This window comes from Geotrypetes seraphini, chromosome 9, assembly GCF_902459505.1.
Source record: "Geotrypetes seraphini chromosome 9, aGeoSer1.1, whole genome shotgun sequence".
Classification (NCBI taxonomy): Eukaryota; Metazoa; Chordata; class Amphibia; order Gymnophiona; family Dermophiidae; genus Geotrypetes; species Geotrypetes seraphini.
Window position 1 is genome coordinate 28,186,501 of NC_047092.1, and position 23,599 is coordinate 28,210,099.

Below are 23,599 nucleotides of genomic sequence, written 5' to 3' on the forward strand. Positions count from 1 at the left end.
TCACACAAGATTGTAGAAGGTATGAACATGTTTACAGCCTTGGGTGACTCTCTCTTCATAAAGGAAGTTAATAAATCCCAATAAATAAAATGATAGGAAAAGCACCCTTTTAAGGTAGTATTTATCCCTTCTAATTTGTTCATTACCTACCTCCCCCCCCCCCCCTTGATATCTTCTTTGTTCTGGAAACTTTCTGAATGAGAGCTGAGCATAATAATAATAATAATTATCAGTTTATATACCGCAAGGTCTTAAAGTTCTATGCGGTTTATAATAGTTCAAAAAAAACAATAAAAGAAGTTGAATAGAACTAAAAAAGTTAAAAGCCAATAATTAGAGACACTAAAATGATCAAAATAGTACATAATAAAATTTTTACAAATTAGCTGCCTAAATACTTCAAAAACAGATATGGAGAATTTAGGAGACATCTAAAAACATAAGTGTCAGTAAGCAAAAGCAATTGTTCTAAATTCTTACTCCATAACGCTGCTTGATATGAAAAAAGATTTTGATGATGTTTTTTAAGTTTACATTCTCTAACAGGCAGAAAAACAAAATTCAGATGTGAGTTTCTCTTATGTCTGTTGGTTGCAAAAGAGAAAAGCTCAATTATATATTTGGGAGCTAAACCAAACAAAGCCTTAAAACAGAAGCAACGAAACTTAAACTTCACCCGCGCCTCCATTGGCAGCCAATGCAGTACTCGATAGGAGGGTGTTACGTGATTGTATTTCTTCAACCTAAAAATCTGCCTAACCGCCGCATTTTGTACTATTCGCAATTGTTGCATATTCTTCTGGGAAATTGCCAAATAGGCTTTGGTTCCTCTAGAAGTGTAAGATGACATTTAAATGAGACAGTCACTTAAATCTTTGTGCTAGGAAAATGAAAGCTTTTTGAAAAGTGAACATATAGGAATAAAAAATTCAAAGCAAAGGAGGCACCAGCAAACTACCAACCTGGAAGCGGTAAAGCAGAGGTTTGGATTTGTTGGAGAAATAACACAGTACAGCCTCTCTGTAAGACTTACTGCAGAGTTCCCAAACTGGGTCGGGACCCCAAATGAGGTTACAAAACCCACATTTAGGATTGTAGCTGGGTAGGTTCTCCATAGATGCATTATTATTTTGCATAAGGGGAGGAGAGTTTATACAGTTTTACTTGGCCATGATCATGAGGTCATGGCCACAAAAAGATTGATAAGCAATAATTTATTGTACATTCTAGTTCAATAGGTAAATCATTCTGGAACCTGTGGGTTATCACCATCTGATCACGAGATCTGGTATAGAGCTTCATTTATATTTTTCTGCTCCCCATCACTCTGAGCTGTCCTGTAAAGCAAACAAGTAAAGGCAAGAGAGATGTCAATACCACCTGTAGATTTATTATAAATTGTCTGCAAAGCAATACGAGCATTAGCAAAATCTTTTAAGAAACATAAACATAGGGCTAGATTCACTAAGGACACTGATCGTGTCCCGACCACTTTCTGACCCCGACCCGATTCACTAACCTTCCTCCCGCACCCAATCCAATCCACGCATGCAAATGAAGGGGAACAGCATGCAAATATAGGTAGGCAGCAATTCACTAAAAAAAAAAAAAAAGAGGAACACCAACTGGGCTGGCCGATCCCAAAACAAGCGACTGCTGAGGACCAGTCACACACGTCCCTGCCGACTCTCCTGCTTCATTGCCGCCCTGATATCCCAGCCAACTTCCAACAGCCCCCATCTCTGGCCTGACTCTCTTCTCTGCCCTGCTCTCTGCCGCGATTCTCCTGCAAAAGCTCTCTGCCGCAATTCTCCTGCAAAAGCTCTCTGCCGCGATTCTGCTTGCTGCCTCGCACTCTCTGCCCCGACTCTTCTCTTCCCCTATTCTCTGCCCTTCCCTGCAGTACAAGCCCTGGTTAAAACCACAGGCTTGCAAGTAAAAAAGTAAAATTTAAAAACACGGACATCAAACGCATGTACAGACCATCTACAGGCAAAGTAGATGGTCTGCGCATGTGTCAGAATCGCTGGACAGCGATCCGTGTAGTCGGTGCGGAGCGTGCTTATGATTGCCTTCATTTTCATCGCCCCCCATTTCTGAATCCGTAGGCCTGCTTCAGATCGTCTATGGAGAGGACAGGATCAGGCCGGTTAGTGAATCTAGGCCATAGAAACATGATGGCAGATAAAGGCCAAATGGCCCATCTAGTCTGCCTATCCACAGTAACCATTATCTCTTCCTCTCTCTGAGAGATCCCACATGTCTATCCTAAGCCCTCTTGAATTCAGACACAGTCTCTGTTTCCACCACCTCTTCCGGGAGACTGTTCTACGCAGCTACCACCTTTTCCGGAAAAAAAAAAAGTATGTCCTCAGATTACTCCGGAGCTCGACTCATGCACATTTATATTATGTAGGTATTTAAACAACTCTCGAGAAAAAAAAACCCAGAGTAATAACTAAATAAAAAAATTCAGAAGTTAAATATATTACTCGCCAGAGGTGGGCTAAACACATAAAACACATAAAAGGTGGAGAAAAAGCCTCAAAATTCAAATTAACAGCAGTCCGCAATTAAAACTTGATAAACATTCAATACTGCTTCATTTCTTATCATAGACAAAAAACTCCACCACCACTGAAATGAATTTATCAAAGGGTGAAAAAACCCATCACTGTGCAAAGGAAAAGAAAAAACAAAACAGTTTACTTAGCTTTGGAAACATGGTCGAGAACATGCCATAGATGAAAACGTCTGGCCAGAGAAAATATTGGTGGCGCTCACTAGATGAACCTTTCACAAAGCTGTCTGAATTAAATGGCTATTCAGGGTGCTGCTTAAAAGACAAGGCAGTCTGAAAATTTAGCATACAGACTTGGTCATTTGCTTATCTTTATACTATGGCCACCACACTGAATATATATATATTGAGCATGTTAAATTCCAACAAGTCCTTGTTTCGCCTCACACGAGGCTGCGTCAGGGAATATAATGCAGCTCAAAACTCTGTTCTCATTCTGTGCACGGAATCCATCTAGACCAGGGGTCTCAAAGTCCCTCCTTGAGGGCCTGAATCCAGTCGGGTTTTCAGGATTTCCCCAATGAATATGCATGAGATCTATGTGCAAGCACTGCTTTCAATGCATATTCATTGGGGAAATCCTGAAAACCCGACTGGATTGCGGCCCTCAAGGAGGGACTTTGAGATCTCTGATCTAGACCAATTTTGAGCTTAATTGAGGTGTTTTGAGGTAGAGAGAAACCCTCCTGAGTGCTTGCTTGGGAGGCAGCAGGAGAGGGGCTAGAAGGCAGTAGCAGAAAACACACACACACACGATCAGAGGGTGACCACCCACAAGTTCTGGAATGATGTGCCTATTTACTAGAGATCATCAAGGTAAGTATCTAATCTTTCCTTAGCAAGTTATATAAGAAAATCCTGTCCCAGCATCCTGTTTTTAACTTCTGAATATTTTTATCATTTCAGAATGATTGTTCCTAAATTTAAACTAATTTGAAATATTACATTTTTAATTGGCCCCTACTTTCATTCCTGCATGGAGCTCATCGTGCAATACTTACATAAGGCACAAATCAATACAGTCCCTTCTCTTAATATTGACTTTTTTTTCTTGTGTATTAAAATGACTCATTCCTCCTCAGTAGCTTTTTATTCTACCCCCTCACATCTCCAGGTTGCCTCAAAAAGAGTTGTAGATAATTAAAATTTGCTTTAATTGTCTGGTTATGAGCTACCTTCCCTTCTTTTTTTGGACTTAGAAAGATTTTCAAAGACCTTAGTTCTCACCTCTTTCTGCCTAATTTGCATTCTGTGTGTAGATGAAATACAGTGTGTCTTTCATTTCAAGGTACTCAGGTCTGTTTGCATGCTCTGTGCTTGTCATTTGTAATGCAGTTTGCATGTTGATCATTTTTTATACTGATAAATCTTTAACTTTTCTCATTCTTACCCATTTTAACATTTTTAGCTTGCCTTGCCTAAACATAGATGTTATTCATCTCTTTTTACTAGCACATCTTAAGATAAGGTCAACTGATTCTGTGAACTAATTTTCTGCCAGCTGTATGCCATATTTTATTAATACTTATAGTTAATATTTATAAGACAATTCTTATTTCAATAGACATTGAAATAGTATATTCTCCATGTTCCCTGATAAGCCAAGTTTCTCAGAAAGAAATAAGCTTTGTATAGCCACAGGGTTATATTTAGAATATTTTTTTGCATATCCTTTAAGAATCCCTGATAGTTCATCGTCCATGATATGCTTTTCTTAAGAAACTCTATTTTAAATGCAGAAAGCTACTGTGTTGTAAAATAAAAATAGTAAGGCTTTAAGCTATTTTTTCTTGTTTCTGTTTGTGTTTTTTTGCCATTTGGAACAACCCTAGCAGTTAATTCTAATGACTGCCTTGTACAGTAAGAACTCTTGACTTAAGACCTGGCCCAGTGAACCATCCACCTAGAAGTTAATATTCCAAAGGATTATGACACTAACTTTAGCAGTAATTGCATTTTATCCCAAAATTTAGAGCCAGGCAGCTCAGAATTTCGCCAAATGTTCAAGAAGGCGGCGGCCAGGAGGCTTTCTGGACATGGCCAAAAGTTGTTTGCCAGACTATGCAAAATAGCTGTCTGAATTAAATGGCTATTCAGGGTGCTGCTTAAAAGACAAGGAAGTCTGAAAATTTAGCATACAGACTTGGTCATTTGCTTATCTTTATACTGTGGCCACCACACTGAATATATATATATTGAGCATGTAAAATTCTGTGATCGTTATGAAAATTCTCAAGCGATATGACTATACTGAGACTTCAGGAAACCACGCATGTGGTGATTAATTTTCTAATGGGATACTTAGGCAGGAAGGCCATGATTCAAGTTTATTTATAGCTTGATATATCAACCGTCACAGGTATCTGGTCGGTTTACAATATTAAAAATTTAAAATAGCTTAAAAAAATAAATAGAAATAAAAAATAAGGGAGTTTGAGGCCAGGACAAGGACAAAATTAAGACAGGTTGGATATGGGAGGCACAGGGGGATGAGGGAAATTTTAATTACATTATGAAAATAAAAGGAAGGGAAGAGGATAAAACAAGAGTAAAAAGGAGATGTCGGGTGCCTAGATTGGCACGCCTAACTTAATTATTTCAAAAGCTTAATTGGCACCAATAACAAGCAATTAGCACCTCATAGGCTTAAATTAAAATTAATTGGGTGGTAGGCGCCTGCCAAAAAGTAGGTGTGGTTAGGGACAGTTTGCAGGAGTGCTTTGTGTGTGTAGAAGTCTAACTTAGGGTTAGATTCACAAACCCCCGATTCAGTGTCTTATCTGTTCCCGATTGCATACAGGCCTACGAATTCACAAAAGGCCTGCATGCAAATGGGGATGATCATTAACACGCCCCCTACCCACAGTCAGGATCGTTAGAGAGCGATCCTGGAGCATGCGCAGAACCTGACAGTAGTGACAGGAGAAGCAGTTTTCTGTCACTGCTGTCAGGGCTTCTGCTGGCTTTTTTTGTTTTTTTATTTTAATTGGGCAGATAGTTTGCGTGTATTACACACGCAAAATAACTGCTCAGAAAAAATAAAAAAAGCCCCCTCCCGAAGTGCCTCCTCCCCAAACCCCTAAAACATGCCCCCCTCACGCCGATGCCCTACAAAAGACTGGAGGAATGCCAACTCCCTCCTGCCATGCAAATGACTGCAATCGCCCCGACCAGCCCACCGCACCCCGACTGGACTGGCCCGACCCAGGCCGACACCTCCCTTGTACATAAACGTTGGAAGCAGGAGGGGTGCTCAGTCCCTCCTGCTCCTTAGGCCTCTGTCTTCCGGAGCAGGAGGAATCACAAAGTCCTCCTGCTCCTGGATGACGCGAATGTAGGCCTTAGGCCCCGCCATGGTGCATCATGTGATGCACGAGGAGGAGCCTAAGACCCTGATTGGCTCGGGCGTCTGACTCCTCCTCCCTTGGGAGGGGCCTGTGGCGCCTGAGCCAATCAGGGACTTCCTTAGGGCTGAGCCTAAGGATGTCCTTGATTAGTCAAAGTAATAGCTAATCAGGAACTTCCTTAGGCTTAGCCCTAAGGAAGTCCATGATTGGCTCAGGCGCCACCAAGGGAGGAGGAGTCTGAGGTGCCAGAGCCAATCAGAGCCTTAGGCTCCTCCCCGCATGTCACATGATGCACCGGGGCAGGGCCTAAGACCAACATTCGCGGTGCGTCATCCAGGAGCAGGAGGAGACGAAGGAGAAGGAGGACTTTGCGGTTCCTCCTGCTCTGGAAAACAGCGCTGGAGGGAGGCCTAAGGAGCAGGAGGGACTGAGCACCCCTGCTGCTCCCAACTTTTAGGTACAGGGGAGGTGTTAGGCTGAGTCGGGCCAGGCCTGACCAGGGGTGGGGCAGTCAGGTCAGGGGTGCGGTGTGCCTGTCAGGGGGGGGGGGGTCACGTGCCATATTCACACGGGTGGAAAGGGCAGTGTTGGGTGGTGGCAAGAGGGAGTGGGCATCCCTCAAGCTATTTGTGGGTTGTCAGGGGAATCGTGTTTGTTGGGGGGGGGGCTCTCGGCCGTTTTTTGACAGGCCTGCCTGTCTTTTAATTATTATTATTTTTTTTAATACGGTAGATATTTTGCGTGTGTAACACATGCAAAATATCTGTGCCATGGAAAAAAAAATGAATAAAAAAGACAGGCAGGCCTGTCGGTAACTCAGTTACCGACAGGTCTACAGCAGTCGGGTTTGCCAATATTAAAACCCGATTCAAAATAGCCAAGCAATTGTTAGTGAATCAGTCGCTTGGCTATTTTGCATATGGTTTTGCTAATTTGCATGGGAGGATCAGGATCGGATCGTTAGAGGCTTTAGTGAATCGGGTTGGAGGGAAATCAGGTTGCAAAGGGCTCGCAAACCGATCGGTACACGATCGGTTTGCTTAGTGAATCTAGCCCTTAGGCGCCATAGGGCGCACCTAAGGTTCAGATGCCTTCCTGTTTAATTCTATAAATGGTGCCTAACTGAAGATTGACATATGTTAAGCGCAGCATTCGTAGGTACCTATGGCTTAGGCGCCATTTATAAAATTGGGCCCAAAAGGCACATAATGTTGTATGTGTTTTATAAAAGCAACATATGTACCTTTGTAACATTACCCTAGGGAAAGTAGATGCACACCATGATACCTGCTGTAAGGCGGGGTAATTTTTGTGTGTATGTGCCAGAAAGAATAGGCATGCATGTGCGTATTGTATGATGTATGAGCATAAGTGTTGATCCCACACAGGCTTCTCCTATTCTTCACCCTCAGAATGCCTACATACATATCTTATAAAACTGGATGGGTGGAGTTGAACTTTAAAACAGGAGCCTGTATGAAGTCCAAAAGGGTGCCCATGTTAATGCCTGTTTTATAAAGGCTAATCAAAAAGTAGTCTCAAAACATCAAGTAAATACTATACTAGCAAATCAAAAAGTACTCGAACAGACTCACTAAACCAGTGGTTCCCAAACCTGTCCTGGGGGACCCCCAGCCAGTCAGGTTTTCAAGATATCCCTAATGAATATGCATGAGAGAGATTTGCATACCTGTCACTTCCATTATATGCAAATCTCTCTCTTGCATATTCATTAGGGATATCTTGAAAACCTGACTGGCTGGGGGTCCCCCAGGACAGGTTTGGGAACCACTGCATTAAACCTATATTAGTTAATTTTCTTGGGCAATCATACAAGAAGCTTCTCTACTTGTGCGACTTACATGCCTTCATAGAATAGATTTCTACATTAACCCTGGTAATGCAAAAATCCTGTCACACAAATTTACATCCGCTCTGAAGAAAGTGTGCTTTTACATTGCTCAAACTACACCCTTGAATGCCAATGCTTCACTATCTTTTCAGTGTGCATACTTATAAATTGTGTGGCCAAATACACACATGTAAGAGCCTATTTCTGCATGTAAAACATGCTTTTGCACACACACTATTTCATAAATTTATTGTGCCTCCCTTTGAAAAAAGAAAAAGCGCTTGTAAAATTATCCCCATATGTATGTGCTCTGATTTTGTACATCCATACACCCCCATCCAATTTTACAAGAGCTAACTTGAGTTCATAAAATGCTTTTTTACACTGAGATCCCTTATAAAACTTTCATAGTGTTTTTTAAGCAGAGCTATAGTGTGTTAAATTACTAAGACAGTATAAAATATTCTTCATTGAACAGTGCTAATAGCCCTAGATATTCTGTTCTCTGGATTATAGACAAAATATTCCCCTTGTTAATAGCAGAAGTAGTAAGGGGTATAATTCACCAGCAGTATGCCTGTTCATGTTATGGTAGGTGGAGGATAGAGTCTCTGTAGGATATAGAAATGATACCTGTCCTAAATGCATTCTTTCCACGTCATATTTTCCATGCATCTGAAGCAGATTTTTCTTTTTCACATGATCATAGTTCCATGCTGCCCAAGTTTATTTTGTCCATGTCTAAATTGCTGCCTTTTACCACCTAGCTATTGGATGCCATTGATATCACGACATGATTACCCATCCAAGCGTGTGCATGGTAAACTCTAAGACAGTATAAATTAAACATTGCTCTTTTGTGCTCTTAATGCTGTACATTTGGACAGAGGTCAGAACAACTACAGGTAAGATATGTTGGCATTTCATGTACATAAAATGAAATGCCAGCCATCCAGTCCCCTTTGAATAGTGTTAAAACAGCAGAAGCTAATTTTGAAAAAATATGGCGTGATTTTAATCTAATGGTTGTTAAAAGGAAAATTGATTACATGAATGTGAAACGCAAACCATGTAAAATTATTTAAAGATGTAAATTTGCTCAAACATTCTCTCATTTTCCTGAGATAAGTTGGAACTGGTCCATTTTTAGCTTATTCTCTTCCTTTTCCTTTAAGCATAGAGAATGGAATTAAAACTAAATAGACTGGTTCTCCAAGGAAAAATGATTACAAAGTAGTAAATTGGAAATTTGATATTTTGCACATGTATTCTTTTTGTTTTAAAGCACCAAGAAAACACTCCTGGCCAAAAGCACGGGGAAGCTATTGCCATTTTGTACTCTACAAGGAGAACAAAGATACCATGGATGCTATTAATGTGCTATCCAAATTTTTACGGTTAGTATTGTATGGAAATTCTGTATCCTATACTAATATTCTGTGATGTATCGTAAACAGCAAGGTGATAGGTAGAGCTACGTCAACACACATTATTAGTAACTAAGAGATCCTTTTACTAATCTGCAGTAAAAAGTGGCCTTAGCATGCCCTTGTACTAGAGCCATTTCTACTGCAGCCATAAAAATGCCTTTTTTGTATTATTATTTTTTTTTTGCATTAATGACAATGCACTTATGTTGCCATTAGCATATTGTAATTTAAAGAAATGGCCACATGAGAACTTACCACCACCTATTTTGTAGGTGTAAAGGGCTCATGCAGTATCTATGTTCTAACCAGTTAGCACATGGTAATGCAGATATATTAACTGGTTCATGCAGGAACACCTTCTCTCTACTTCTGTCATGCCCCCTCAAAAAAAGATCAGAAAAAAACTCTTGCACACAAATTTCAATGTTACTGAAGTTCAATGATACCTGAATGTGGTACTCCAATTTTTTTGCTGTGTTAATAAAAGGATCCCTTAGTTCCATTGCCTAACTTGGGACCTGCAGTAATATAATGTACATTAATGCACAGTAATAGCCGCAGCTGAATGTTATCTGAAAAACTCTGGGAGAACTTTTTTGGGTGGAGGGTAGGGGTGGGAGGAAGGATTATTTTGGTATTCTGAAGTACTTGATGGAATCCATTATACCAGAGCGAACATTAGCCTTAGTTCTGATGCATTGAGATCTTTGGTTTTGTTCTTTATAATAGCTTATTTTTGGAGGTTTGTATAACTTCCCAAGTTTACATTTTGACTCCACTCCATAAATGAAATGATAAACTAAACTAAACCTTAAGTTTATATACCGCATCATCTCCACAGAAGTGGAGCTCGACACGGTTTACAGGAATTAATAAAGAAAGGAACTCCAATGGAAAGAAGAAGGGCTTGGTAAACAGGAAGGAAAGAGGGGACTTAGAATAATGGAGAGGGAGGGAGTAGTTACATTTTGGAGAAAAGCCAAGTTTTCAAATGTTTTCTGAAGCGTTGGAGGGAGGTCAGACTTATGAACATAAGTCTGGAATAATTTGAATTCTGTGAATATTCTTCCTTCATGTTGTCTGATATTTACCATTTCCAGTAGGGTATTTGGTTTCTCAGAGCTGGTTCTTCTGTTGAACCTGTTGGATATTAGCAGTGTGCAACAACTGAATCCATAAGACATTTGGTGGATTTCAAGCCTGATTTTATAACAGGATTGCCTACATGAGGAGTCCAAAAAGATGCCTATTTTAATCCTATTTTATAAAGACAGTATAGGCACTTGTGTACTTTTATAAAACAGGCTCAGAACCAGCTCCAATAGCATGCAAATTATCACATATACATTTACTTCTGCTCCAAAGTTGGTGTACAGTATATGTATTCCACATAACACCTGCTTATTTTACAAAATGAAGGATGAATAGGGGGCAAGGTCAGATAATTCCCTTTGCCTTGAGCATTTGTTCTTACTTTTCCTGTAACTCATGAGCGGATATGTTTATTAAAACTCTTATGTATGTTATTAATCCAACTATTCCTTTATATACATCCTTATTTTCTTAAAACAGAGTTAAACCAAACATATTTTCTTATATGGGGACCAAAGATAAAAGGGCTATTACAGTACAGGAGATTGCTGTTCTGAAGTAAGTACTTGTATATACAGTATCCCAGAATTTGAACTGCTGGGGTAGATAAGTGTTTTCAAGCTTATTAATGCTGTTTTTTTCAAATTGCAGAATTTGAGAATACTGTGCCTTTTTGTGGATGGTTGTGTCCCATCTGGGCTATTGTAGTGATTTTTGCATTGGTGTCCCCACAAAGCTAATGTACATGCTTCAGGCTATCCAGAAGTTGAAAACAAAAATAGTCTTAAATAGGCCCAGGCAAACCTCATGTGCTCCTTGACTTTTTCTACACAGGCTTCCAGTTGGCTTCTCTGTACAATTCAACATTTTGTGCTTCTGTTTAGTTTTATGTGTTAATAGCCCACTTTATTTAGTGGACAAACTAGAATATTAACACTTCACAGTGGCATTTTTACTGTAGTAGAGATACATTATTATCCGTTCCCCACATTTAAAATTTGTAAAAGCTAAATAAATCAAGGTGCCCTTTTATGAAAATGCATTAAGAAATGGGCTTAGCACATTTTAATGTAGGATTTTCCCGCAAACCAAACCCAATGCTAACATGGCCAAAAAATAGGGCTTGCTTTTGTTTTCCTTTTTGGAGGCCCCACTAATTTTTCCATTGGCATACAAGACCTGCAAAAATATTAATGTGGGAGCAATAAGCACCACCAAAAAAATTTGTGTTATCCAGATGGCACACAATAATGCTAGCTTCTGTGCCCATTCCCTGTCCATAACATACTGCCTCCTGAAAAAAATAACAAAAAATAATGTGCAATTTGCAAGCACTGATAGGCAAATTAGTGTTAAAGCATTTTGCTGTAAACCTTTTTTATCCCAGGACAAGCAGGCAGCATATTCTCAACATGTGGGTGATGTCATCCATGGAGCCCCGATCGGATACTCTCACAACAAACTTGCTTGAACATCTTCAAGCTTGCGAGTGTACCGCGCATGCGCGTGTGCCTTCCCGCCCGAGTTAGGGCGCGCGTCTCCTCAGCGTGGCCTCAGTTCTTGTTTTTCCGCAGAGCCACGAAGCCCTGTTCTACAGCTCTGCTGTTTCCTACTTGCCTTCTCGCACCGCAGCTTTCTTTCTTTTATTTTATTTTTATTTAAGTCGCTGTGCGGCGCCTCTAATTTAAAAAACAAACAAACAAAAAGATTTGTTGTGTTCCTACTGGTTATCCTCCGGTGGGCCTTTCTTGGACTTCGGCCCTGCCGCTAGTCCTCGTTGGCTGCAGCTGGGTTTTTCTTTCTTCCCTGGCCTCTCACTGGGTTCACCATGTGTGAGTAGAGCGGCCGGGCCTTTTTCCTTCATTGGAATCGAGCTGACGTGGCATCGATCCCCAGTGGCGGCCTCGTCTAATCCCTCTGGTCCCATCTGCTGTGCCTTGTGGGTTCCATCCTCGGGTAAGTCTCTTCTTTCCTTCCTAGGTGCGTTACCTCAGTACCACAGCCAGCTGAGTCTCAGGCATTCGAGGCATCGAGTGCAGTCGAGTAAATATGGCGACCAAACTTGTCCATCGGACGGCCCTCCCGCCCCAGTGGGACGGCAGCGTACACCCTCGACTGTGTGCCTCCACTGAGACTTTGGGCCTCGGCGTCTACTGCGGCTTTGGGCCTCGATGTCTACTGCGGCTTTGGGCCCCGACGTCGACTGGGGCTCTGTGCCTCGACATCAACTGGGGCTTTGTGCCTCAACGTCAACTGTGCCTCGACGTCGATGTCTACTGGATCCAGTTAAGGGATTCGACAGTTCTCAACTTTCTCACCAATCCCTGGTGGTTGAGTCTTCCTTGAAGAAGCCCAACCCCTCGAGGGTGTACGCTGCTGTCCGATGGACAAGTTTGGTCGCCGTCTTTATCGCAACTCGATGATGGCGAACCGTGTCCTCAACTATAACAAGTTCAAGTTTCAAGTTTAATATTTATTTGATTAATCGCCTTGTCTAAATTCAAGGCGATTTACACGTGGATAAAAGTTACAGAATAAAAGAAATTTTAAAATAATTAAAAACTGACCAGACACAGACGATAACTAGACAAACTGGAAACGAAAGGAAGGTAGGGGAAGAAGTTACAATGTAATTGAGCAGAGTGGGAAGCCAAAAATGGAAAACACAAAAGGATGGGATGAAAAATAATTGAATGTATTATGTGAAGAGAAAAGACAGTTAGGTCCAAAAATTTGTTGAATATTAATTAAAAGAAACCAATGGTATTACAAAAGCATCGTTAAATAAGAAAGTTTTCAGTTTATTTTTAAACCTTATCTTCGCGTCCTTTCTCCAGTTCTGTGTGGAAGCCCTCCTCTCGTTCTGGACGGACGTGCCGGATTCTCGTAGTTGGGAGTTTTGTCTCCTAGACTCTCCCAGCTCCGGCTCTATATGTTCCAAGCGGCCTATGATGCCTTCGAGTTGTCCTCGAGAGTCATGGCTTTTGCGATCGCCACGCGCCGTCTCGCTTGGCTCTGCATGTAGACATGGATCCAAATCTCCAGGATCATCTAGCCGATCTCCCTTGCGTGGGTAATGAACTATATGATGATTCCATCGAGGCGGCCCCTAAGCGCCTCTCAGAACACAAACGGTCCTTCGCCTCTCTGGTGCGCCTTCAGCTGAAGACCCCTCTGGCCCGGCAGTATAAAATCCCTCTCCGGAGGTACCCACAGATACCACTCCAGCATTCTCTCGGCCTCCTTCGAAGCTGCCGCATCTGCTGCACCAGCACCAAGCTGCGGTCCAGCCGCCGTCTCCGGCGAAACCTGGACCATCTTTTTGACTATTCCAGTATGAGCCTCCAGGCTCCTCTCCTTCTGGAGACTTCTCTCCTCCCTATCGGGGGGCCTCTCCATCATTTCTACGCACGGTGGGACGGCCTTACCTCTGACAGTTGGTCGCTTTCCATCATCCGAGAAGGGTTCTACCTTCACTTCAGTCATGTACCCCCTGACCTTCCTCCAGGAGCGTGTCCTTCAGGCCAGTCTCAACTGCCCCTTCTGTTGCGGGGAGCTCGAGCCCTACTTCGCCTCCGAGCAGTCGATGAGGTTCCTCCGGACCAGTGGCATACGGGATTCTACTCCCAGTATTTTCTGGTGCCCAAGAAGACTGGGGATCTACGTCTGATCCTGGACCTCCGTGCCCTGAACAAGTTTCTAGTCCAGGACCGGTTCAGTATGCTCACCCTTCCAACATTGTGCCCCCTCTTGGACACAGGGGCCTGGCTGTGCTCACTGGACCTCAAAGAGGCGTACACGCACATTCCAATACGCCCGGCCTCACGCCGGTTTCTGAGATTCCAGGTGGGGGATCTCTATCTCCAGTGTCGTGTTCTTCCCTTCGGCCTGGCAGCCTCTCCGAGAGTTTTCACGATAACGCCTGGTTGTGGTAGCTGCTGCCCTGCGTCTCCACGGCCTGCAGGTATTTCCCTACCTCGACGACTGGTTAATCAAAGCATCCTCTCGCCAGGAGGTTCTGCAAGTGACGGATCAGACCATTTTGCTCCTTCAGAGTCTCGGCTTCGAGGTGATCTTCCCCAAGTCTCGCCTCTGTCCGTCCCAGTCTCTGGAGTTCATCGGAGCAGTCCTGGACACAGTTCGTCTGCGCTCCTTCTTGTCTCGGCCTCGGTAAGAGGCCCTTGTTCGTTTTTCCCGGAAGGTGACCCTTCTGTCTTCGGCCCCGGCTCGACTCCTGATGGTCCTCCTCGGTCACATGGCCTCTACGGTTCACGGTGATTCCTTTTGCCAGACTTCACCTCCGCATTCCCCAGTTGACTTTTGCGTCCCAATGGAATCTGAATCGAGACTCTCTCTCCATGCGTTGTCGTGCCTCCTTTATTGGAGAACTCTCTCCGCTGGTGGCTGCTCTCTTCCAATCTTTCCAGAGGTTTTCTGTTTCATGCTCCTCCTCCACGGAAGGTCCTCATGACGGACTTGTCAACCTATGCTTGGGGGGCTCGTCTGGCCGGTCTTCGCACTCAGGGTCTTTGGTCCAGTGCAGTCCACCTTTGTCACATCAATCTGCTGGAGCTTCGTGTGATTCTCCTCGCTCTGAAAGCTTTTTGCCACCTGCTTCGCGACCGAGTGGTGCTGATTCGCATGGACAACCAGGTCGTCGTGTATTATATCATCTAACAGGGGGGGCACGGGGGTCCCCGTCCCTGTGCCAAGAGACGTTGCGGCTCTGGGTTTGGGCCATTCACCGCATTATCCCAGGACAAGCAGGCAGCATATTCTTGACTGATGGGGTGACGGCACCGACTGAGCCCCGGTACGGACAATTTTAGAGTGATTGCACTCTAAGAACTTGGAAAGTTCCAGTAGGCCGCACTGCGCACGCGCGAGTGCCTTCCCGCCCGACAGAGGCGCGCGGTCCCCAGTTTCTTAGTTTCCGCGGAGCTAAGAAGTCGCATTTTTTAACGGCTGTTGAAATTTTTTCTTATACGCCTTCCCGCTCGCGAAACCTTTTTGGGAGTTTTTTCCCTTCTTTCTTTTCTTTTTCTAAAAAAAAACAAAAAAAAAAAACGAGAGTTTATTTCTTTATTTTTTTCTTCATTTCGGTTTTGCCCCAGCGGGGCCTACTGCCACCATCGAGGCCTCGGCCTTCGATTTGGCAGAAGCCGTTTTCACTTTCATGCCCCCCCAGCCAGGGTTTAAAAAGTGCCAGCGGTGTGCACGGCCTATATCCCTCACGGACCCGCACAACTGGTGCTTACAGTGCCTGGGTCCTGAGCATCAGGCTTCCACCTGCACCCGCTGTGCCACGTTAAAAAAACGTACATTAAAAAATCGCCAGATACAACAGCGATTACTCTTCGGTGTCGATATGTCCGATCCTGCGGCATCGACACCGGCATCGGCCCCATCACAGTCGGCACCCACTTCGTCGACACCGCGCCGGCGTCGCAACATCCAGGTAAGCCGGCTAAGAAGCCTTCCCCGCTGGAGCGTCCTCCGGTCTCGATTGCAGCGAGCCCAGTCCTGCCGACAGTGAGGCGCCCGCGGAAGCGCTCCGCCCCTATCGAGGTGAGTCCCTCGACCTCGGGCTCCTCATCTTCGGGGCGTCGAGCAGCACCGCAGGTACCGCAAAAGAAAAAGGCGGTACCGGTGCCTTCTTTGGATGAGCGCATTGCAGCCGTCCTACAAACGCAGCTCAAGGAGCAGTTACAACAACTCCTTCCTGCTCTATTGGCACCGAACCTTCCGGTCCCGGTCCGGTCTGAGCCGCCGGTACTGGCAGTGGAGCAACCTTTATTGTCTGCGTCCACTGACTCGGTACCGGTTCACTCGGCCTCATCGATATCGATGCCAGTTCTTGCACCGGAACCGAGAGCCCAGCATCAGTAGGTGCAGACTTCGGCACCGCTGCAGTCGGTAACATCTCCCGGTACCGTATCTATGAGGTCGGGTAAGTCGGCACGCAAATCTCAACACCTAGAACCCTCTTCTCCGGAGTCTCGAGACCGTAGCTCCCATATTAGGGACCCTGATCTGTGGGGTGACTCCGAAGAGCCCTTTCTTTCTGAGGGTGAGTGTTCCTCGGATGAGGATGATCCTGTTATTCCTGATCCATCCTCCAAACATGATTCCACGTCTTTCACTTCTTTCCTGAAGGACATGTGCGAATCTCTCTCTATTCCTTTGGAGGCTGAGTCTAAAAAATCCAAGGCCTTTCTTGATGCCCTTGACTTTGACCAGCCTCCAAAGGAATTTTTGAAACTCCCTCTTCATGACATCTTGAGGGAAACTTTTTATAAAAATTTAGAGACTCCTTTGACTATCCCAGGAGCTCCCCGTAAATTGGATTCATTATATAAAGTAATTCCTATTCCTGGATTCGATAAGCCACAGCTTCCACATGAATCACTGCTTGTGGAATCTACGCTTAAGAAGTCTGCGGGAGCTAGTGTATATGCTTCTGTCCCTCCTGGCAGAGAAGGTAAAGCCATGGACAAATTCGGTAAACGGTTTTACCAGAATGCAATGCTAGCTAATAGATCTGGTAATTATGCTTTTCACTTTTCTTTTTATCTTAAGCATCTCCTTACCACCATGGCTTCCTTTGAAAAGTACCTTCCTGAGCGGAAACGACAGGCTTTCCACCAATGCTCGTCTTTTCTTTTCCAACTCCGTAAATTTATGGTAAGATCCATTTACGATACCTTCGAACTTACCTCCAGAGCAACGGCCATGTCTGTGGCCATGCGCCGCCTTGCCTGGCTTAGAATATTCGAGCTTGATGTCAATCATCAAGATCGGTTGGCTAATGCTCCATGCCTGGGGGATGAGCTTTTTGGGGAATCCATGGACTCGACCACCCAAAAGCTCTCCGCCCATGAGACACGCTGGGATACTCTCCTCAAAACAAAAAAGAAGACTCCACCGGCACGGCCTTTCAGACAGCACTTCGAACTTACCTCCAGAGCAACGGCCATGTCTGTGGCCATGCACCGCCTTGCCTGGCTTAGAATATCTGAGCTTCATGTCAACCATCAAGATCGGTTGGCTAATGCTCCATGCCTGGGGGATGAGCTTTTTGGGGAATCCATGGACTCGACCACCCAAAAGCTCTCCGCCCATGAGACACACTGGGATACTCTCCTCAAAACAAAAAAGAAGACTCCACCGGCACGGCCTTTCAGACAGCAGTCGGCCTACCAACGCCGTTATGTGGCTCGTCCATTGCCATCAGCTCCCCAGCAAACTAGGCGTCAACGTCAACAACAACGTCAGACTCCTAGACCAACACAGCAACAACCTGTGAAGCCACCTCCACAGCAAAAACCTACGCAGCCCTTTTGACTTAATTCTCCAGGGCATAGCCAGCGTCCAAACATCTACCCACCTACCTCAACCTATAGGTGGCCGTCTCACTTTCTTTCTCAGCCGGTGGGAAGTTATCACTTCGGACCAATGGGTCCTCAACATCATCCGCCACGGCTACTCTCTCAACTTTCAGACCCTTCCGGCCCAAAGTCTACCAAAAGAGTCTGCTTTGAACACTCCTCAGTCTTCCCTCCTTCTTCAGGAGGTTCAATCCCTCCTCCTTCTGAACGCTATAGAGGAAGTTCCTCTGGATCCAAAGGGGCAGGGATTCTACTCCCGTTACTTTCTAGTCCCCAAAAAAACAGGAGATCTCAGACCAATTCTAGATCTTCGCGATCTCAACAAATGCTTGGTCAAGGAAAAATTCAAAATGCTTTCTCTGGCCACTCTTTACCCTCTTCTCGATCACGGCGACTGGCTATGCTCCCTCGATCTCAAAGAAGCATACACTCACATACCGGTCAATCTGGCCTCCAGACAGTATCTCCGCTTCATGATCAATCATTGTCATTACCAATACAAGGTGCTACCCTTCGGTCTTGCCTCCTCTCCAAGAGTGTTCACCAAATGCCTGATTGTGGTGGCTGCCTTTCTACGCTCTCACCACCTTCAGGTCTTTCCTTACCTGGACGACTGGTTAATCAAGGCCATTTCATCTCAGTCAGTACTCCTGGCCACCAACCAGACCATCCTTTTTCTACAACTCCTGGGATTCGAGATCAATCTATCCAAATCTCATCTTATCCCCACGCAAAGACTTCAATTCATTGGAGCAGTGTTGGACACAGTCCTGATGAGAGCGTTCTTGCCGTCCAACCGTCTTCAAACTCTTCAATATCTTTGTCAGCAGGTGCTTCCACAACGTTCCATCTCTGCCAAGCAAATGATGATACTCTTGGGTCACATGGCCTCGACAGTTCATGTCACCCCCCTTGCACGTCTTCACCTGCGCACTCCTCAATGGACCCTAGCTACCCAGTGGTCCCAAGCGACGGATCCTTGCTCACGACACATATCTGTGACATCATCTCTTCGTCAATCTCTTCAATGGTGGTTGATATCCTCAAATCTCTCCAGAGGTCTTCTGTTCCATCTACCTCCTCATCAACTTGTCATCACCACCGACGCCTCCCCTTATGCCTGGGGAGCTCATTTGAACGAATTTCAAACTCAAGGACTTTGGACAGTCCAGGAAATGAAGCACCACATCAATTTCCTGGAACTCAGAGCGATGTTTTATGCCATCAAGGCCTTCCAACATCTTCTCTTTCCTCAGGTTCTTCTACTGTGCACAGACAATCAAGTTGCGATGTACTACATCAACAAACAGGGTGGGACAGGCTCTCGCCTCTTGTGCCAGGAAGCCCAGAAGATTTGGTCTTGGGCCACAGCTCGCCACTTATTTCTGAAAGCTATCTACATTCAGGGGGAACAGAATTCCTTAGCGGACAAACTCAGCAGAATTCTCCAGCCCCACGAATGGACTCTCGATCCTTTGACTCTCCAGTCCATTTTCGCTCAATGGGGCACTCCTCAGGTGGACCTCTTTGCAGCTCCTCACAATCATCAGCTGCCCCACTTCTGCTCCAGACTCTACTCTCCTCACCGTCTGGCAGCGGATGCATTTCTCCTAGATTGGTCCAATCTGTTCCTGTATGCTTTCCCTCCTCTGCCGCTCATGTTACGAACCTTGTTCAAGCTCAAAAGGGAACGAGCCACCATGATTCTGATTGCTCCACGGTGGCCCAGGCAGCATTGGTTCTCCCTTCTGCTTCAACTCAGTTCCAGGGAACCTTTTCTTCTTCCACTGTTTCCTTCTCTGCTTACGCAGCATCAGGAAACCCTTCTGCATCCCAACCTCCAGTCTCTGCACCTGACAGCTTGGTATCTCTCGGGCTGACTCCACATGATTCTCTTCTGTCTCAGCCCGTTCGGTCTATTCTGGATGCTTCCAGGAAACTGGCCACTCTGCAATGTTACCATCAGAAGTGGGCACGGTTTTCTTCTTGGTGTATTCTTCATCATCATGATCCCACTTCCCTTGCAGTGGAGACCTTGTTGGATTATCTTCTTTCCTTATCTGACTCTGGTCTCAAGTCTACGTCCATCAGAGTCCACCTCAGTGCTATTGCTGCTTTTCATGAGCCAGTTCAGGGGAAACTTCTCTCAGCTCATCCTTTAGTGTCCAGATTCATGCGGGGTCTTTTTCATGTGAAACCACCTCTTAAGCCCCCTCCTGTGATCTGGGATCTCAATTTGGTTCTGTCTGCTCTAATGAAGCCTCCATTTGAACCCTTGGCTACCGCCACTTTCAAGTTTCTTACTTGGAAGGTACTTTTTCTTATTGCGCTCACCTCTGCCAGGAGGGTCAGTGAGCTCCATGCACTAGTTGCTGATCCACCTTTCACAGTCTTCCATCATGACAAGGTGGTTCTGCGTACACATCCAAAGTTTCTTCCTAAGGTTGTCTCTGAATTCCATCTCAACCAATCCATTGTTCTGCCTGTTTTCTTTTCGAAACCTCACTCTCATTCTGGAGAACAGGCTCTTCATTCTTTGGACTGTAAGCGGGCTTTAGCTTACTATTTAGACCGTACTAAGCCCCACAGATCATCATCCCAACTCTTTCTGTCCTTTGATCCGAATAAATTGGGACGTCCTGTTTCTAAACGTACGCTGTCAAATTGGCTCGCAGCGTGCATTTCATTCTGTTATGCTCAGTCAGGACTGCCACTGGAAGGTTCTGTCACGGCCCATAGAGTGAGAGCTATGGCAGCATCTAGCTTTCCTCCGTTCCACTCCTATTGAGGAAATCTGCAAGGCTGCTACTTGGTCCTCAATTCATACTTTTACATCTCATTATTGTCTGGATGCATTCTCCAGACGGGATGGACACTTCGGCCAATCTGTTTTGCAAAATTTGTTTTCCTAATGGCCAACCTTCCCTCCATCCCTCTTTTTGTTAGCTTGGAGGTCACCCATCAGTCAAGAATATGCTGCCTGCTTGTCCTGGGATAAAGCACAGTTACTTACCGTAACAGGTGTTATCCAGGGACAGCAGGCAGATATTCTTGCGTCCCACCCACCTCCCCGGGTTGGCTTCTTAGCTGGCTTATCCTAACTGGGGACCGCGCACCTCTGTCGGGCGGGAAGGCACTCGCGCTTGCGCGGTGCGGCCTACTGGAACTTTCCAAGTTCTTAGAGTGCAATCACTCTAAAATTGTCCGTACCGGGGCTCCGTCGGTGCCGTCACCCCATCAGTCAAGAATATCTGCCTGCTGTCCCTGGATAACACCTGTTACGGTAAGTAACTGTGCTATATGTTCCTTTGAGCAGTCTATATTCCAAGCCAGCACAATTGTCTGGTGGACAGGTTGAATCGTCTTCTGCAGTCTCACAAGTGGTCCCTCCATTCCTGGCTCTTCGTCAGGTGTTTGCTCGTTGGGGGACTCCAGATGTCAATCTGTTCGTGTCCCCCTCAATCACAAGTTACCCCATTTCTACTCCAGGGTTTACACCCCTCTCGGGCTCGAAGCGGATGCTTTTCTGCTGGATTGGACGTACTTTTTTCTGTATTCGTTCCCTCCATTCCCTCTGATTCTGAAGACTCCTTGCAGGCCACCCGGATTCTGATAGCTCCTCGGTGGCCCGGCAGCCATAGTTCTCCCTTCTGTTACAACTCAGTTCCAGGGAGCCTCTTCTTCTGTCTGTTTTCCTTCTCTGCTTTCGCTGAGTCGGGGTTCACTGCTTCATCCCAACCTGCAGTCTCTGCACTTGACAGCTTGGTTTCTCAAAACTTAATGCTTTCGTTCCAGCTCTCCCAGCCTGTGCTGGATGTCCTGGAGGCCTCTCGCAAAGAGTCCACTCGCCAATGTTACCATAAGAAGTGGACCCGCTTTTCTTCCTGGTATGCTACTCGACAGCTGGAGCCAGCCTCTGCCTCCCTGTCTGCTGTCTTAGACACTTGTTGCACTTGTTGGGTGCTGGACTCAAGTCCTCTTCGATTCGTGTCAACCTTAGTGCCATTACTGCTTTTCATCTGCCGCTTGACGGGAAGCCTATCTCTTTTCATCCTGTGGTTTCCCACTTCCTGTAAGACCTTTTCCGCGTTCATCCGCCCCTTAAACCTCCTCCGGTGGCTTGGGATCTTAACGTGGTTTCTTGCTCCTTTCATGTAACCCTCATTCAAGCCGCTAGCGCGGGCTCACTTGCAGTTTCTTCCTTGGAGGGTTGTGTTTCCTATTGCTCTCACGTCTGCCCGTCGGGTCAGTGAGCTTCAAGCCCTGGTAGCAGACCCACCTTTCACTGTCTTCCATCATGATGAGATGGTCCTCCGTACCCATCCTACGTTCTTGTCTAAGGTTGTTTCCGCGTTTCCCATCAACCAATCCTTGGTTCTTCCTGTGTTTTTTCTGAAGCCCCCTTCTCACCCTAGAGAAGTGGCTCTGCATTCTCTTGATTGTAAGCATGTTCTGGTCTTCTACTTGAAGCGCACCGCTCCCCTTCGTTCTGTTTCACAGCTGTTCCTCTCTTTCGGTCCTGCTCGCTTGGGTCGCTTGTATCTCTGTCTGTTACGCTCAGGCTGGCCTCTCCCTGCCGGGTCGAGTCACAGGCCATGAAGTGCGTGCAATGGCGGCATCTGTTGCTTTCCTCTACTCAACTCCCATTGAGGAACTCTGTAAGGCTGCCACTTGGTCCTTGGTTCATACATTCACCTCTCTCTACTGTCTGGATGCTTTCTCCAGGCATGACGGCCACTTTGGCTGTCGGTTTTGCAAAACCTGTTCTCCTAAATTGCCAACTCTTCCTCCATCCCATTGTAGTTAGCTTGGAGGTCACCCACATGTTGAGAATATGCTGCCTGCTTGTCCTGGGATAAAGCACAATTACTTACCGAAACAGGTGTTATCCAGGGACAGCAGGCAAATATTCTCGCAACCCACCCTCCTCCCCGGGTTGGCTTCTTTGCTAGCTATCTGAACAGAGACCACGCTGAGGAGACATGCGCCCTAACTCGTGCGGGAAGGCATACGCACATGCGCGGTACACTCGCAAGCTTGAAGATCTTCAAGCAAGTTTGCTTGCGAGAGTATCCGATCGGGGCTTTGTGGATGACATCACCCACATGTTGAGAATATCTGCCTGCTGTCCCTGAATAACACCTGTTACGGTAAGTAACTGTGGGTAAGTAACTGTGCTTTATGGCATTAAGGGTCCCTTTTACAAAGCTCTGGTAGAAAAGTGGCTGTGGTAAATGCAACAAAGCCCATAAGAATTGAATGGGCTTCAGTGCATTTACCACATGGCTTTATAAAAGAGACCCTAAGCCAAGGGTGCCCACATTTTTTTGGCTTGCGAGCTACTTTTAAAATGACCAAGTCAAAATGATCTATCAACAATAAAATTTTTTAAAACACAAAGCACACTGTACGCAGAGAAAATGTTAATTATCATTTATATTCGGGGTTTTTTTCAAAGAGGTCAAGGCAGATGACTTTAAAATATGCAATGTCACCTCAGTAACAACTATACAAAAATAAACAAATATACCCCCTCCCCTTTTACTAAACCACAATAGCAGTTTTTAGTGCAGGGAGCTGCGCTGAATGCCCCACGCTGCTCCCAACGCTCATAGGCTCCCTGTGCTAAAAACTGCTATCGCGGTTTAATAAAAAGGGGGCCATAGTGCAAAATATAGACAGCAGATATACATTCTCAAAATGGACACATTTTGATCACTAAATTGAAAATAAAATGATTTTTCCTACCTTTGTTGTCTGGTGATTTCATGAGTCTCTGGTTGCACTTTCTTATGACTATGCATCCAATATTCCTTCCCTTCTTTCTGCTTCCTGCATACATCCTCTCCTCCAGACCTCATTCCATCTCTCTCTCTCTGTCTCTGTCTCTCTCTCGCTCATTTTTATTA

At 45.2% G+C, this 23,599-nt stretch overlaps 1 protein-coding gene across 3 annotated transcripts in view; it reads left to right on the forward strand.

Moving 5' to 3' along the window:
- PUS7 (pseudouridine synthase 7) overlaps positions 1 to 23,599 on the forward strand; it is a 72,959-nt gene that overhangs the window by 20,323 nt on the left and 29,037 nt on the right. For all 3 annotated transcript variants that reach the window (XM_033959752.1, XM_033959750.1, XM_033959751.1), the window contains exons 6-7: positions 9,066 to 9,177; positions 10,783 to 10,860. In XM_033959752.1, coding sequence (XP_033815643.1) covers positions 9,066 to 9,177; positions 10,783 to 10,860 — 190 coding nt within the window. The remainder of the gene's footprint in view (positions 1 to 9,065; positions 9,178 to 10,782; positions 10,861 to 23,599) is intronic.